We start from the raw sequence: 17,225 nt of genomic DNA on the forward strand, positions 1-17,225 counted from the left end.
CTCAATTGTCCGTGGTGAAGAAGAACAATAGAAATCTGAGAATTTACATTGATCCACATAGTTTGAATAAAGTTTTATTACGTGAAAGATATAGACTACCAACATTTGAGGACATATTGCTTGAATTTCATAATGCAAAGATCTTCATAATACTGGACGCCAAGGAGGCATTTCATCTTGTTAGATTAGATTAAAAAAATAAAGATACCTCACCACAATGATTTGGAAGATATAGATGGACAACGATTACCTTTTGGACGCAAAGTGTCAAGTGAAATTAAGAATTCATGATTGAAAACTTTCATTGAATCTCTGCTTGAGATTAAATTTTTGATTTTATGGATGTTTTACAATTTTGTTTACGTAACCATCTGTATTGAAATTGATGTCAATGTCATTCACTTCATTGTTGCTTGAGCTTTGATGCTTTCTCTGCTTTTACCATTTGAAGCCAAATATGATCATCACTATCATCATTGTCGGTGTCTTGATCAAGACGATTTATCTGCTTACACACAGATCTAAAATGATTCCTACCTCCACATGATTTGCATATTTGTCCCCAAGCAGGACAGTTGTTTCTGCCTTTTCATGCCGTATCCACAAAATTTACATTTTCTTGCAGTTGGTAGTCTTCTCTGTTGTACTTGTTTTGGTTGAGCATCTAAGTCACGTTTTGGCTTTTGTTTCTCAGGATTTTGCTGTTTAGGTTGTTGTTAAAATTGCTGTAAGAATGATTTATTCACCTTATTCACATAAGGTGCTTCTTCACCCCGTATTTTCTAATGTATTTGTGCGACTATTCGAAAGCTGTACAAATCTGTAAGCATTTTGCCAAGTCTAATTATTCTCACGAAGCAGAAGTTCTTGCAGTTTTTCGTTGGACGCAGGCACTATTTTGTCAAGTAATTGTTTGTCTTTGTCTGTGAAATTACAGTTGGAAGCTCGTTTTCTTAATTCGGTTAAAGAACTATCAAAACTGACATAATCTTTCATGTTCGTATTCCTCCAGGGAGTTTTCACTATTGAACATGATATCAAGATTACATTCAGGAGAGAATTCATTTAACCTTATATAATTGCAATACATGTACATATGAGAACACTCACAAGAGAAAATTATTTTAAAGTTATTTACCAAGACTAATATATTTTTTCCTCTTTAAATGAAAAGGGATGTTGATACAGTATTAGTATATTATAACCTATGACTGATGCTGATATGATATTAGTACACTGTGACCTATTAAGTATGACTGGATACACAAACGTTCGTAAAACGTAGTCCTGAAAACCCATCAACATCGGGGTTTACCAGCTATTTTCACAGTGAGCATGTAGGTAACCGTTGTATCATTTTTATTATGAGCCTTTCCCTGTAAAATAGCACATGACTTTGGCCAAAATCGTCCCAAAAACTATTAAAAAGTGACGTATACTCTTTAATCAACCCAAAAGTATCCCAGAAATAGGTATTGGTATTTTGAGTGAAAATAGGCGACATGATGTGCAAAATAAATTCTTTAACACTCAGAGTTAAAAAAAGAAAATCATTTTTTGAAAATAAAGTTTTGCAAGAAGAGGTCGGAAATTTCCTTTTTTAACCTTTGTAGACACCTTTTAATTCATTTTTGCCAAATAGACTTACGGGGTAATGGAGGAATTAATTGGGACATACAGCGTTTCTTTATGGTCATAGTAATATCCTGAAGGCTTGTTTTGCCTCTGTTTTGGATTTTATATATCTGCGTTCCTTGGGGGCAATCTTCAACCAAAGATATACGTACTTCTTTGCCAAAAAGTAATAGAAGAGCTTGTAACGGAAGGTTTTAATTTCCCTGATAGCTCTTTAAATATTTTGAATTTCTTAATTTCTATTTTGAATCTTTGCATTTCCCGTATCTTAACATATGTAACTAGGATATAGAGGTAAGCAGACACCAGACATATTCCTGCTAAGGTTTATTTGAAATTAACAGCAATATTGGTTTTATTTCAGATATAAATGACCCAGTTTTGATAACCAACCTACCTTTGACCTCGTCTTATACAGTTCCTGAAAACACTGCGTTATCTTCATCAGTATTTACCGTGTCGTTTTCGGATCAAGATACACAGACATGGACTTTTTCTATGTCGTCTACTCCAGGGACGGGCTTGTCGTATTTTTCTCTTGATTCGGGTAAATTTTATTCCAGTAGGCATACACAAAATAGCTCGCCTATTCGGTGTGTTATATGTAAACTTCCGAGGGATGCAGCTAACATGTGTTTTCATTATAAGGTGACTTTTACTCATGTCGTCAAAATCCTTTTCTCGTGTTGTTAATGGCGGCTAAAAATCGTGCATTGATACATATACCTTTCATATCAAGTCGATACAAATATCTTAATAGTTGCCCTTTGTTTCTATTAGTATATTATTCAATTCAGAAAAAGTCAATTCACAAAAAAATGCATACAAAATGATGAAAGTTCATTGAACTTTGTCGTCGTGCATCTCTGAAACGCCATTACGTCATTCCTGCATATAGACGTTCTCGCGCTTCGATAAATTAAGCTATTGAAGAAAACAGTGCTGCAGAGAAAGTACTTCGTATATTGTTTAATTTATTCTGTAATTTATAGACTACAAGAAAAAAATAATCTACCACTAGTTGTAGATGCAGATGAAAATATACGTCTCTCAGGTACCGCCAAAGCAGTTACCTTTGAACAAGTATCTTCATCTGCATCCAGCACAGATTACTGTAGTTTAGGTTATTGTTTCTTTGTTGCAACGGAAACCACACTTTGACAAAAGAAGAAAAAGTATGTAAACGTTGTAAAACTACCAATCTACTGAATGAACTAAAGTCTCTATATTTTGTTTCTCAGGCGGGCTTATATCTACTGCTGGTACCGTACTAGACTATGAGACCCTCGCGGCCGCTGGGACAACGTCATTTACGTTCACTATTAACGTCAATGACGGTACAGCCTCGGATACAGAGCCGTTAGTAATTGATATCATTAACGTCAACGAGCCCCCAGAGTTCCCTCAGTCTACCTATAGTTTATCAACTACAGAAGGAACTGTAAGTGTATTTTATGGTGTTGTTTTTCCAGCTTCTAACGCGATTTGACTTGCCTGTATCGGAGAATTTATTTTTGTAAAATAATCTCCGTTTGCGTGTAATATTTTTATTCAAATGTGGAATATTATCCGTGAAGTGTACCGTATTTCAAATGTGTATAATAAATCAATCCATGTGAAACTTTCGGTTTGGACCTCACATCTCCGCGCCTCCGCCCACTCTGTACAATCATTACAAGAATGAGATGTATACCCTTTCTGTGACTTATAACTAGAGAAAAGCAGTTGTTCTGCACTAAGTTTTCAAAGTTAAGATAAGATAAGATAAGATAAGAAAAATTTTATTTTAAGTCGACAAGACATATAACAATACAACATAGACTCTGACTGAGCTTTTTAACCGACTAAAGTTAAATTACAGTAAATCTACCAATGACGCTTATAGCCGAAACATAAATATCTACATTTTGATAGGTATGTGTTTTAATTAGAAGGGGATAAAAAAGACTTGAAACAGACAATGACTATGAGATCCTGGTGATTAGGAGCAATTCATATATCGTCACGGTCCTTTAGACTTTACAGGCTACTGATACGCGGGCGCACGTCCCATGAGGACCTGACCAGAGATTTGCATTTTCGTTTGTATGCAAATTGTGTTCCGGATCTGATATAAGCATTATAGTTATTGCTTGATGTAAACATTTTAGGCGGGGGCAAGTATAGGCACTCCATCATTTGGCGTTACAGACGAAGACAATGGCGATTCTCAAACATTCTCGATGGACTGCGGAACGGACACAGCCTATTTCCTGATGGATTCTTCAACAGGAGAAGTTTTTTATCAGTCCAGTTATGATACAGGTACATTTTTAACATATTCCAATTAATGAGTTTGTAAGACCGACCAATCTTAAAGATGGTGATTTTTCTTCAGGGCAATTTGTCAGAATAACTTTCATTTTTACCGCGTGAAGTTAGCAGTAGAGCAGTAACAGCAGTATTATTGCTATAACATAATAGCAATAGCAGCAGTACAATTGCTACTACTGCTGGAAGTAAAAGCAGTAACAACAGTATTAACACCATAAACCGGTTTAAGCTCCCCATTGGTGTTTTTGCCACTGTTTGTTCAAAGGCGGTGTTCCACTGTGTTCCTTTATTTATTCGTAATGTCCTCGTGTGTTTGCTTTGTATGTGAGTGTGTGTGTTGGCAGTGTGTACATCTGCGTGCTGTGAGTTTCGTTTTGGGGAGGCTGCGTTTTTGGAACGTGGCATTCCCTGTTTGATATTTAACCTTGTATTTTTGCTGCTGTTACTGTTTTAACGTTATAGCAGTAACAACAATATAACTGCTGTTACTGTTGGCAGTGATACAAGTTACAACAGTTTTAACAATTAATGCATTATGTGCCGTCGAAAAATGTTCAAGTCAGTTAGTGAGTTGGGTTTTACAGCAAATCGACACAAAAAGGTCATATATCGCCAAGAAAAGGTTATATTGAAATTGTACATTGAAAACTATTTCTAAAACAATGATGTAAGACATATAATATATAGGGCTAAAATACATGTTGTTAACAGAACAATATCGCAATAGATGAATAAAAAGTTCATGTTAAGATTTTATGATAGATGCCTGTCTGCTTTAAAAGTTGAAAGAAAATGTCAATGCTTTTACAATGCGATATGTACTATAAATTGAACAAGATACCAGCAAAATATCAACATGGTTCAATGGTTCCTGAAACACACACACCCACCCCCTCTGAACGTTGTGTATTACACGAGTTACAAGGGTTTAGGCCCATTTCCTGATACCTGAAAACTTACCAAATACGATTTTAAACAGATTGAATAAAAAACATAATGCATTATTGCTTAAACTGATTTCGACGTGTATCACGTACAGTCTCCGAGGTTGACCTAAGCGGACCAAACCTTGACCTGAGTCCATCGTTTTGGTACAGAAGTAACGTAGCACCGAAACATGTTCAATTTTCGTAATGCATGTCAAAAGTACAGTAATACACAATTGAGACCGTTCCTTGTCGGCACACAATGCATAAATTGCTAAAACTGATTTCATATTGTACCTCACAAGGACTCCAAAGAATACCTAAGGTGACAAAATCTCGAGTACATCGTTTCGGTGCAGAATACAGCAACATCTAAGCACCAAAACATGTTTCAATTTCGTAATAAGGCCTCCATTGCCGTCAGGATTCTAAAATCCTTTTTTTTTGGCTATACATAACCAGCAATATGTCCAAATCTTAAGCTCTCCACGGACGCTGTGCATTACAGAAATAACAAGAATTCGATATGGATTTGGGACACCTGAAAAGTGGTAAAAAGTATGATTTTGAAAAAAAGTCACCGTTCTTAGTCGGCACGTAATGCATACATTGCTAAAACTAATTTTATTTTGTATCCTATAAAGACCCCAACGATGACCTAAGGTGACCAAATTTTGACTCGAGTCCATCGTTTTGGTGCATAATACTGCTGTATGTAAGCACCAAAACATGGTCCTATTTCGTAATGTGTCCTTCTTTTGTCGTATGACTTCGGAATCCTGAAAGTATGACTATTTATTATGTACAATCTATTGAACAAACATACCAGCAATATATCAACATGGTTCAGTGCATTCTCAAGTCGTCCTGAATGTTTTTAATTACAACAGTTACTAGGTTTCGAGCCTATTTTCTGTAACATGAAAAATAACCAAATAGCTTAAATATTTTTGAAAGTTTTCTCTCGGTACATTATGCAGTACTATTAGTTTCTTTATACTGTTTCATAGTGGCTTTTATATTATGTCACCGTCGATGAATTAAGCGGACGAAACTTTCGCTCGAATTTACCGTTTCGTTGAAGATTACAGCAATATCTGAGAACAAAAAACATGTTCTATTTTGGTAATGAGCCTTTTTTATAACCTATGCCGGGGCGTCTATAAATCCGTCGGCGTTGTAACATATACTATTTTTCTGACAATAATAGCAGCAATACAATGACGTCGTAAAATGCTTCCTCAAGCCCTCCTAAACGTTGTGAATTACAGGAGTTACGGGTTCGAGCCCATTTCCTGACACATAAAACGACAAAAATACTATTCTGAACAGATCTGAACAATTTTCAACGTCACATAAAGCATTAATTGCTAAACTGATTTTTTTTAAAGTATCTCGCACAATTTCCAACTACTGTTGTAACTGCTATAACTGCCAACAGTAACAGCAGTTATATTGTTGTTACTGCTATAACTTTTCTCCTGTTACTGCTATAATTTCCAGCAGTAGTAGCAATAATACTGCTGTTACTGCTCCATTGATAACTTCACGCCGGTTCAGGTCCAGGTACTCAAGTTAGGACCATTTGTTATGTAAGCGCAACACTGCACGATCCAGCAAGCAAATGACAGATCATGGAGGCTGCATAAGAGGAAATGAGACAACTTTGTTATTGTTATTTTAGGTGAGGTTATGTTTTACTTAGGTGGAACATAGGGGCATACGCGGTTAAAGGTGACAATGATCGTGAGAAACGGGAAATCTATAAACTTGGTTCGTTTGCTGCAAGAATTATTGCTTGGGCCGGAGTATTGTTTCAAGGCAATACTATGATTCGAGGTGTGAACATTTAAACTGGACACTAAATACTGTACAGACTAAGTTTTAATGAAATCTTGCTTATTTTGGACAATGTTCGGACAAATATGCGTAGTGTATATCCATAATATTTTGCTTAATATCTGGAATTTTCATTAATACAAGGCATATAGCCACATACATCTAAACAGTCATTTGACTATCAAAAGACAATAAAGATCAATTTAATAATTCTCGAGGAATGGATTCCATAGTATCTGTATGCAGTCTCAATAGTCTATGATATGCTTGATGCCATGAAGCGTACTTTAAAATCCCTTCGATGACTTAAATTTGACTTTCGGGATGCATGAAAGAATCTGTACTAAAAAAAAAACAATTAATACAAATTTTCAGTCTTGAGCTAAACGTATTTGTAATGATCTCAAGTCGAACACGTTGCAACGAAATACAGATCATTCTTTGTATTGTGTTCTAATATAAGTTGAACACCCGTTTCCCGTAACAAATAGATAAGAAATTATACAATTATGTCCCTGTAATATTGTATTTTGATAACTATTACTTTCTAAATCATCTTAGAAGGTTTAAAAGAAATATATGTAACGGTTTTTTTTTAAAACAAAAATGGCGGTTGGGAGAGTCAATTTTAATACAATCGTGTGAGTGCATTGTTGATCACGAAAATAAGATGATTTCTTTAAATGTTTTGAAAAGTGTTTCAGGTAATGGTATCATCTCAGTCTAAAAATGGACTGAGATTCCCTGTAATATAAGATTCTTTCACTGGTTATAGGTGCAGATGGGAATTTCCGGCCTCGAGGGTAACTGTTTAGGCGGTAACGAGGTTCCTACCGAGTTACCGCCTAAACAGTTACCCGAGAGCCGGATATTCCCATCTGCGACTATAACCAGTGACAGAATCTTTTTCTTGCATACCGATATCAAGATATAATAATAAAAATAAAATCAGTCGAACGGCTTTCTTTTTAGAACTATTTCTTATAGTAGCGTATTTAAACAAAACACAAGAAACCAACGTCCGTAAACGGGAAAGACGTCATGACGTTTCAAAGACAAATAACAATGTTTAGTTCCGGTTTTGTTTTATTAGTTGCAGCGTAACGTTATGGATTTTTGATAAAATAACGTGTTTTGAATCGAGAAATATACTATCAGGAACAAAGAGGAACTGTCGAGGTACTGGATTTTAATTCCGTTTTTCGAAATAAAATATAAATAACTACATAAATCTTCTACATATATGTAGTTCGTAATACGTCATTTAAAGCACGAGAGTCATCTTAAGATGGATTTTTCCAGCACCGGTAAAAATACCGGAAATCCTCGTCTGGTATGCAAGAAAAACTATTCTGCTTTCAAGTGTGGGATAACTAATAGGATAGTTTACAATGTTGCAATTTTTGGTTTTATTTCTATTAATTAAGTGACTGACGAAGGTCACTCTTTTAGGACTAGAAGTAATGACCTTTGAGGAAATTTAGTAAAAAGCTGTACAGAAATGATTACTTCCTCAGTTCATTTTGGATCATGAAAGCAGATACCTGGGTAAGGTTTCGATAGTAGCTGCAGTGCGTAAAATCCATCACAACATAGAGGCTAACGCAAAGAACTAATGTACTATTTACAGATGCAGGTTTGGCATCAACTGTCACGTGCAATGTAACTGTTGAAGACGCGGGCGGACTAACCGATACAGCGACGCTTTACATTTATATAAGTGAGTAGCGGAACAAACACATGTCAGTGTCGTACAAGTATCAATATATGTGATTTTGAATGAGCGAAATAACTGCACCGCTTGAGTTAGCAAAGTCCTTCTTCACAGACTTTCGAATGTTTATACTTTTTGTATTAGCGTTTTGTGTATACTTTACACTTTGGTGCATGTTCACACAGTTGTTGGTAATTCGTTCATTTTTTCATTTTTTCAAAACAAGGCACATATCTCTCAGTTCATTGTAATATGTACATGTATTTTATTATAGAAAAAATATTTTCAATTTTCGCACTTTTCAACATCGGCCCCCACCACACCCGCCAAAAAAACAACAACAACAACAACAACAAAACACAGAGGGAGAATTTAGGAAAACATCTTATTCATCAATTTTGTTGTTCCTTTCAAGGTGACAGTAACGACAACACACCGGTTTTCTCTCCTGCTTCGTACTCATTCTTTATCAGTTACTATTCATCCGCCGGGACTGCCGTTGGCACAGTCACAGCAACCGATGGAGACACGGGAAACTTCGGGACAATATCATACACATTAGATCAAACATCTCTACTGGATGAATACTTTACTGTAGACAGCAGCGGACAAATCACGGTTCTGAAGTCACCAAGTCCCCTTGGATATTCCACGACAGTCACCTTAAATGTTACAGCAGCCGACAGTGGTGGATTGTCGGATATAGCTTCTGTTACTATTGGAATATCAGGTAATCTTTACCCTTCGAATACATGCATTACGACTGGCGACTTTCCAGTTTTGATGGTGGAAGACGACCCAAGATGCCCCTCTGTGCATTATTTCATCACGAACAGGCTCCTGGACAGAACCATCGACCTTACATGAAGAATTCAACGCCCCGAGTGAGGCTCGAGCCCACATCGTTGAGGGGTAAGTGATTCTAAGTCAGCGACCTTAACCACTCGGCCACGGAGGCTCCTGCGTTCAATTAGTAGTCCCCTACTGGTTGAAAACCAGTTTCGGTGACTATAGGAATGCATTTTTCCTTCCGTCATTCCCGCCGTCTTTCCGTCCGTCCGCAATTTCGTGTCCGGTCCATTCTGTCATTCATGAAGGGATTTTGACATTACTTGGCACAAATGTTCCCCATGATGAGACGACGTGTCGTGCGCAAGACCCGGACCCCTGGCTTAAAGGTCACAATTGGAGGTCAAAGGTCAACAGGGCTTATTTTCCTGTCCGGTCCATAAATAATGTAGGGCTGGGACAATTTCAAAATTTTGAAACCGGTTAATCATTTATTTGAAATCGAATCGAACCGGTTAATCGACCGCCATATTGAAAATGCTGTTTTCTTTCCTGACGACCGTATCAAGGTACTTCAAGCAGCTGACTTCATTAGAAACTTACCGACTTTATCGTTTGCAAGCAGTGGGATAATTAATAAGTCATATTTTGTTGTATTTTATTTAAAATGTATCGACAGGCAAATCAGAGACTATTGATTATGTTCAGTTGATGTGTTTGAGCGGAAATATACTGTGGCTCTATGTGCTGGTCAAAGACATGGATAAAGATAAAGTGCGACTCGTGATGTTTATTGTTTGAGAGCGATTACCGGTTTTGTAAAATTGAAACCGGTTTCATCTAGTAATCGAATCGGATCCGATTAACCGAGTAATCGTCCCAGTTCTACTAAAATGATGTTATCATTGGAACGTTAGTTGCGATCCCTATTACAGTTGGAATACCGGGTGAACTTTTGTAAATAATAAAATGACAAGAAAATTATGGCGGTTACTTATCCGCCAAATCGCTAAATTACATATTTCAAACCGGTAAATTCTAATTCCATGCACCTACATGACAACTTTAAAGCTCAATGTAGTCAAACTGAAGGCGACATCTATAATGCTTATGACATTCTAAATGTGACATTCCTATTTACATGTGACATGAAATTCTTTATGTTTATGTTATGCATTTCTTAATTATGTATCTTTGCCATTCTTAATTAAGAATGTTATTTCTGATGATTTAGTTGCAACATTCAGTTTAGTAACACAATGTTGAATTTTGCCAAGTACGTGAATGCACTTTGTAGTGGCCAAGTATAGATATGTAAATTAGCATTTTTCATTCGGGAGCAAGAAATTTGGATATGCTAATATGCAAATTCAAATTGTTTGGTTGTAGTCTTCAGCTGACACCATAGGAGTGAGGAGTGGTCATCTTGGTGCATGTAATTTGTAATGTCATATAGCAATTTGTGTTGTGGCGGATTTTACCCTCCATAGTAACTAAATGAATCTCATTCTTGTTTCGATCTGACCATTTAGTTACATTCTTGCATCTATTACACCAATTGGTAAATTCTTGTATCTATTTGAATATAAAAGAAAACTATTCCAATTATTGGAAACTATTCCAATTATTTGAATATCCGGAGCATTGTTTTTTTATACTAGAAAATCAGGTGCATTTCTGTAAATATCAAAATATCAGGTAAAATGTCACTACTGGAATATTAGTTGAATTCTTCAAAAAATTGACATCAGGTAAAATCTCGTTACCATTTGAACATAACGTAAAATCTTGTATCTTATTTCAATTCTTTCAATATCAGGCAAATTTGTGTAAAGACTGGAATACCAGGTGCATTCCTGTATATATCAAAATAGTAAGTATATCTAGTTTCTTTTAAATTGCTGCCTGTTTTAAGATACCACGACGACGTCGACCACAACAACGACAGATCGATACAAGACGTTTGTCGAGGACGGCAGGAATGTGGCTTGGTTGGTCGCGTGCTGTGTAATAGTGGTAGTTATAATAGGCACTCTCGTCTGGATTATCAGCACGTGCTATGGAGACAGAGGTTTTACAGCATTTAAAAGACAACTGTGAGTAAATGTGATTTATATACACGGCTACATTTGTTTTACATTAACTGTAACATTTGTAATACGAAAATGTACAAAGGGGTGTTAAAATACGTAGATTGGCGCTTTTTAGTATATAAATCTACTGAAAAAGTCGGCGTTGGTTCTGCTTTTAGGTAGTTTTACATGTTTGGATCAGTTTTTTTTCAAGGAAGAATCCGATAGTTCCACATGTTTGGATCAGTTTTTAGCTCTCCAGAGCACAAAGTGCTTAAGGTGAGCTATTGTGATCGGTCATTGTCCGGCGTCCGTTTGCGTCCGCCGTGCGTCGTGCGTCAACATTTGCCTTGTGAACACTCTAGAGGCCACATTTGTGGCCCAATCTTTATGAAACTTGGTCAGAATGTTAGTTTTGATGATTTCTAGGTCAAAATTGAAACTAGGTCATGTTTGGTCAAAAACTAGGTCAGTAGGCCAGATCAAAGATAAAGCTTGCGAACACTCTAGAGGCCACATTTGTGACCCAATCTTAATGAATCTTGGTCAGAATATTTGTCTTGATGATCTGTAGGTCAAGTTTGAAACTGGGTTATGTGGGGTCAAAACAAGGTCAATAGGCTGGATCAAAGGAAACGCTTGTGAACACTCCAGAGGCCACAATTGTGACCCAATCGTTATGAAACTTGGTCAGAATCTTAGTCTTGATGATCTCTAGGTCAAGTTCGAAACTGGGTTATGTGGAGTAAAAAACTAGGTCAGTAGGCCAGATCAAAGGAAAAGCTTGTGAACACTCCAGCGGCCACATTTGTGACCCAATCTTTATGAAACTTGGTTAGACTGTTTGTCTGGATGATCTCTAGGTCAAGTTTGAAACTGGGTTATGTGGGGTCAAAAACTAAATCAGTAGGCCAGATCAAAGGAAAAGCTTGTGGACGCTCTAGAGGCCATATTTATAACCCAATATTTATGAAACTTGGTCAGAATATTTGTCTGGATGATTTCTAGGTCAGCTTTGAAACTGGGTTATGTGGGGTCAAAAACTAAATCAGTAGACCAGATCAAAGGAAAAGCTTGTGAACACTCTAGAAGCCACATTTATAATCCAATCTTTATGAAACTTGGTCAGAATGTTTGTCTTCTAGGTCAAGTTCTAAAGTGGGTTATGTTAGGTCAAAAACTAGGTGAGTAGGGCAGATCAAAGGAAAAGCTTGTGAACACTCTAGAGGCCACATTTGTGACCCAATCTTTATGAAACTTGGTCAGTGTTAATCTTAATGATCTCTAGATTAATTTTGAAACTGGGTTATTTTGGGTCTAAAACTAGGTCAGTAGGCCAGATCAAAGGAAAATCTTGTCAACACTCTAGAGACCACAATTCAAGTTTGAAAATCATTAGAATTAGTCAGAATGTTTGTCTTGATTATCAATAGGTTAAATGCGAATCTGGGTCATGTGGGGGTCAAAAACTAGGTCACCCGGTTAAATCAAAGGAAAAGCTCGTGAACACTCTAGAGGCCACAGTTTTAACTCAATCTTTATGAAATTTGGTCAGAATATTTGCCTTATTGATCTTTAGGTCAAGTGCAAATCTGGATCAAGTTGAATTAAAAACTAGGTCAGTAGACCAAATCAAAGGAAATTCTTGTGAACACTCTAGAGGCCAATGTTTTGAATCAATCTTTATGAACTTTGGTCAGAATGTTTGTCTTGATGATTTTTAGGTCAAATTCGAAACTGGGTCATGAGGGGTCAGAAAGGAGGTCAGTAGGCCAGATCAAAGGGAAAGCTTGTGAACACTCTAGACGCCACATTTATGACCCAATCTTTATGAAACTTGGTCAAATGTTTGCCTTAATGATCTTTTGGTCAAATTCGAAACTGGGTCATGAGGGGTCAGAAAGGAGGTCAGTAGGCCAGATCAAAGGAAAAGCTTGTGAACACTCTTTAGGCCACAGTTGTGACTCAATCTTTATGAAACTTGGTCAGAATGTTTGTCTTGATGATCTCTAAGTCAGATTTTAATCTTGGTCATTTTGGATCAACAAGGTCACATGGTCAAATCAAAAGAAAAGTTTATGAACATTCTAAAGGCTACAGTTGTGACTCAATCTTTGTGAAACTTGGGCAGAATGTTTGTCTTGATGATCTCTAGTTAAATTCGAAACTGGCTCATGTGAAGTAAAAAACTAGGTCAGTAGGCTAGATCAACTCTGGTGAGCGATATATAGGGTTATCATGTCCCTCTTGTTTCAAGGAAAAATCTGATTAAATTCAGATTCTTTTTATTTTCAGAATATACTAAGAAAAAGTGGCAAATGAAAAAGATAGTGTGCTTAATAATGGTTTTGCTAGACTGAATTTTAGCAGTTCCAAATAATGGGTGTTCATGGCAATAGAAATTTTCTTAGTGTATGGCTTAGGTATTCTGAGTAAAATCTATAACTATTGTATAATATATCTCTTTTAATATCTTCCATATCGAAGTAAACTAATTACCGACATTTCTTTTTCGGATTTGTTTCATAATTCTAAAGCTGCAAGAAGAAGAAAAAGGTATGGCGGCCTCGTCCTAGAAGACAACTGGCACCTCCAACACCCCCAACACCACCGATTCGCCCTCCTAGACCGAATTCATATCTTGTCTCTGGTATATTTCATCAAATTATGCATTTCTTAATTATGTATCTTTGATTCAATGGCTTGCTGTTTGCAACAAAAACTGATGTCAAACAGAATAACAAGTGCTGATCGTCTTTTGTAAAGTATAACCAACATTTCTTTGTTTTCGTATATTTTGAGAGAGTTCCTATGTTTCCTTTAGGTTCTTAAATTTTGAATTGTTTCTTGTTGAAACAAGTATAAACATAATATATTTATGGTCGTCTGCAAAAGAAAATGGCGAATTTTGTTCAAGTTTCCCTTCTTGTAAGGCAAATTACATTTATGTCGATGAAAAGCCGGATCTAGTTTCCAACTTACAGTAGTTGAAAGGTTATTTTCGTTGCCGCTGAATTTGTAAGCTTCATTATAGCCAATAAAGCCAGTTTAAGTGATTCAAATTATTTTTTTATCAACCAAATTTTTATTTCTATGTCAAAACTTTTATGCTATTGAAAAAATCTATTTCTGTCTGTATTTTCGGTGTTTGGCGACCTTGACTTGCTCAAGAAAGTACACAAACGTTAATATCACGAAAAGTTCTCAATCAGGTATTTGTTTAGAAAATAATCAGTATCATGTATGTTATTTTAAAATAATAACGAGTAGTGAGTTGGATACTCTGGTAACCTTTATACATTCTTCATAACTAAATGAGACTTTATATATTAGCATAAATTAAATGAAATATTTTACATGTAGACATGTTTTTTTTTCAGTGCGAAAGCCACCGCCACCAAAAGGTAAAATTCATTATTTATTTATTTATTTGCTAAGTTATTGTCTATCGTTTTGGAATGATCTTCCTCTCATTTTTGATGAAAAACAAAAAATCTCCGTATCAGCAAATTTCGATATGAATTTAGGATATATCAAATGAAGTGTTATATAGAATGATGATTTATTCGTCAAAAATATCTCCGCATCGATGTTTTGTACATTAAAGGAATAATCTGTTAAAATTCAAATGCAACAAATTAATAACGAATGCATCTTTCAAAAAAAAGCTAACACAGGTTTTGCGAGAACAAAATTAAATTAGTGATTTTATCAAATACCTAACACAAGTTAAATACCTGGCATATCTAGAAAATTACAAGCGCGGTTTGGCGTAACAGTTCGTAGTACAACCCTTCTCCGCTCTTGCACATATCTGTTTGTATATACAATGTTATTTTTAATTAATGATATATACAAAAATACAGAAAATAAAGAAAGTTCAGCGAAATGATATTTCGCTTTCATTAACGTTGTTTCGTGATTTCGACTTTCATCATCGTAGGTTCTAGTCTTCACCATCGTGGTTTCGGATTTCACCATCGTGTTTTTGACTTTCATCATAGTTACGTGATTGCGACTTTCGAGACATTAACATAAATAGAAATAAATATATCGATGGTCCAAACGGAATACCGTAGTTGTTGGCCTACTTTGCGTTTTGTTGCTTTTGCTGTGTTTGCTATGGTCAGTATTTCATCGGAGACTACTCTCGGTGTTTATTATTTACAAATTGTATACAGTTTAAGTGTATATTGCACATGACACTTATGTATATTATAACACCTACAAATATATATTTTAGCTGAACAAGCCTGGCGATCAGCAGCAGTTTGAAGAACCACTCTGTTTGACACCATACGGACCATACCATTTCTTGTTTTTGCACATTATTCGCGATACAGATGTCACCGCATATATTGATTTGATGACATAAAATGCGACTTTAAACAGAAACTAAATTATTAGCCTGAAGTAATGCTTATCATGTGATCATCCTTTATGAAATACTTCTTAGTGAGCATTTTGGTGACAACTTTGTAATAGGAAGATAAAAGAAGAAAAACAATGGCAAAACCCAATCAGTTTGAGATCGTCAAGTTGGGGTAATGATTCCAATTATCAGCTCAGAAGACTTAACCTGGATGTTCTATATCAAAAGACATATTTCCAGAAATTTCGAATGCCACTAAATAAGTAGTATGTTCATAAAATACGAAATTATATATATCATATTGGTTCAAATCCATTAATATAAGCATAGACAGACGTTTGTTTTTAGTCTGCGTTCAAGAAAAATTTTGAAAATGTAACAAATACGTTAATATGGACATCGACGTTTTAAAATATTCTTCTTTCGCAATTTTTCTTTTTCTCTGTCTTTATTCGATTGTTTTTTTTTGTGGGCAAAGAACGTCCACGACTTATACATACTAGTATGCACATATTTATATTGACTTGTATCATATACATTGCAACTGACAACAACTATGATACTCAGTATTATTGTTGACAAAACCATGAAATACATTTTATACTTCTGCGTAATTTGTGTGTCATTATTTTACGCAACAATCTGAAGTCATTTATCAAAGATATCAGAGTGATAGTTGTATTTATGAAACTCATTTTGAAAACAAGTACACGTCATAAGTTCTGCATCTGATGCATCGATTAAGTGTTGCATATCCAATGACAGGAAAGTATCAAGAAGTCGGAATGTTTAATAATGAATTGTTCACCTTAAGGGCACCTGATGTTTAGTCAACTTCCATATTTTTGTAAAAAAAGGTGTTAAGTAGAAAATTGTTTGTGTAACTTATATCCATTTCTTGAGATTTCATTTTATTGTTATTGCATAACACATGTAGTTCTCTGTGTGCTTTTGTTTCATCATTGTCAAAAGCTTTTCATGGAATAGATGCCCAAGCATTAGAGGCCGTTAGAAAGCATTTTCAGATGGGGGGTGGGGGGGGGGGGGGGGGGGGAGCACACATTTTGAAAATTAGCCGACCTTTAACAGACCCAGATCAAATGAATACAGTATAGTATAAAACCTCTAACCTTTTTCTCGGGCTTGTGACCGAAAAAGAAACGCTTTTCTCAAGCAGATTTAGATCTAGTTTTATGTCCTTTTTTTCGGCGACGCCGTCTAAATTCGTTTTCGTTACCTATGCCACGTGACTTCAGTTTGCAAATCAAACTACTTGATAAGGCATTATAGATAATTTATCAAAATGGAAGATTTATGCAACACTCTGCCTGATTGGACGAGAGTGTCAATTTCTTTCACTCTGTTGATTGTGCTACGCTGAGTGAAATGTAGACAAAGCGTTTATCCTAAACGACGCTGTTCACAGTTTTAAAGCTAACTTTGGCTCAGTATATTTATCAAGAATATTGATATATCTCAAAATGATAAGTAAGTTTAATAAATATGATAAAAACCAGTTCAAATACCAACATATATCAAATTAAAGAAAGAGCTGAATACGGTCT

At 35.8% G+C, this 17,225-nt stretch overlaps 1 protein-coding gene across 1 annotated transcript in view; it reads left to right on the forward strand.

Annotated features, from left to right (window-relative positions):
* LOC123529883 (cadherin-23-like) overlaps positions 1-16,671 on the forward strand; it is a 29,526-nt gene extending 12,855 nt beyond the window's left edge. The window contains exons 12-20 of the mRNA XM_053520813.1: positions 2,000-2,182; positions 2,877-3,076; positions 3,786-3,939; positions 8,344-8,433; positions 8,843-9,157; positions 11,132-11,312; positions 13,826-13,938; positions 14,669-14,692; positions 15,532-16,671. Of these exons, the coding sequence (XP_053376788.1) occupies positions 2,000-2,182; positions 2,877-3,076; positions 3,786-3,939; positions 8,344-8,433; positions 8,843-9,157; positions 11,132-11,312; positions 13,826-13,938; positions 14,669-14,692; positions 15,532-15,563 (1,292 nt within the window). The 3' untranslated portion in view covers positions 15,564-16,671. The remainder of the gene's footprint in view (positions 1-1,999; positions 2,183-2,876; positions 3,077-3,785; positions 3,940-8,343; positions 8,434-8,842; positions 9,158-11,131; positions 11,313-13,825; positions 13,939-14,668; positions 14,693-15,531) is intronic.
* The last annotated feature ends 554 nt before the right edge of the window (positions 16,672-17,225 follow it).

Source organism: Mercenaria mercenaria, chromosome 13, assembly GCF_021730395.1.
Source record: "Mercenaria mercenaria strain notata chromosome 13, MADL_Memer_1, whole genome shotgun sequence".
In the NCBI taxonomy this organism is placed as follows: domain Eukaryota; kingdom Metazoa; phylum Mollusca; class Bivalvia; order Venerida; family Veneridae; genus Mercenaria; species Mercenaria mercenaria.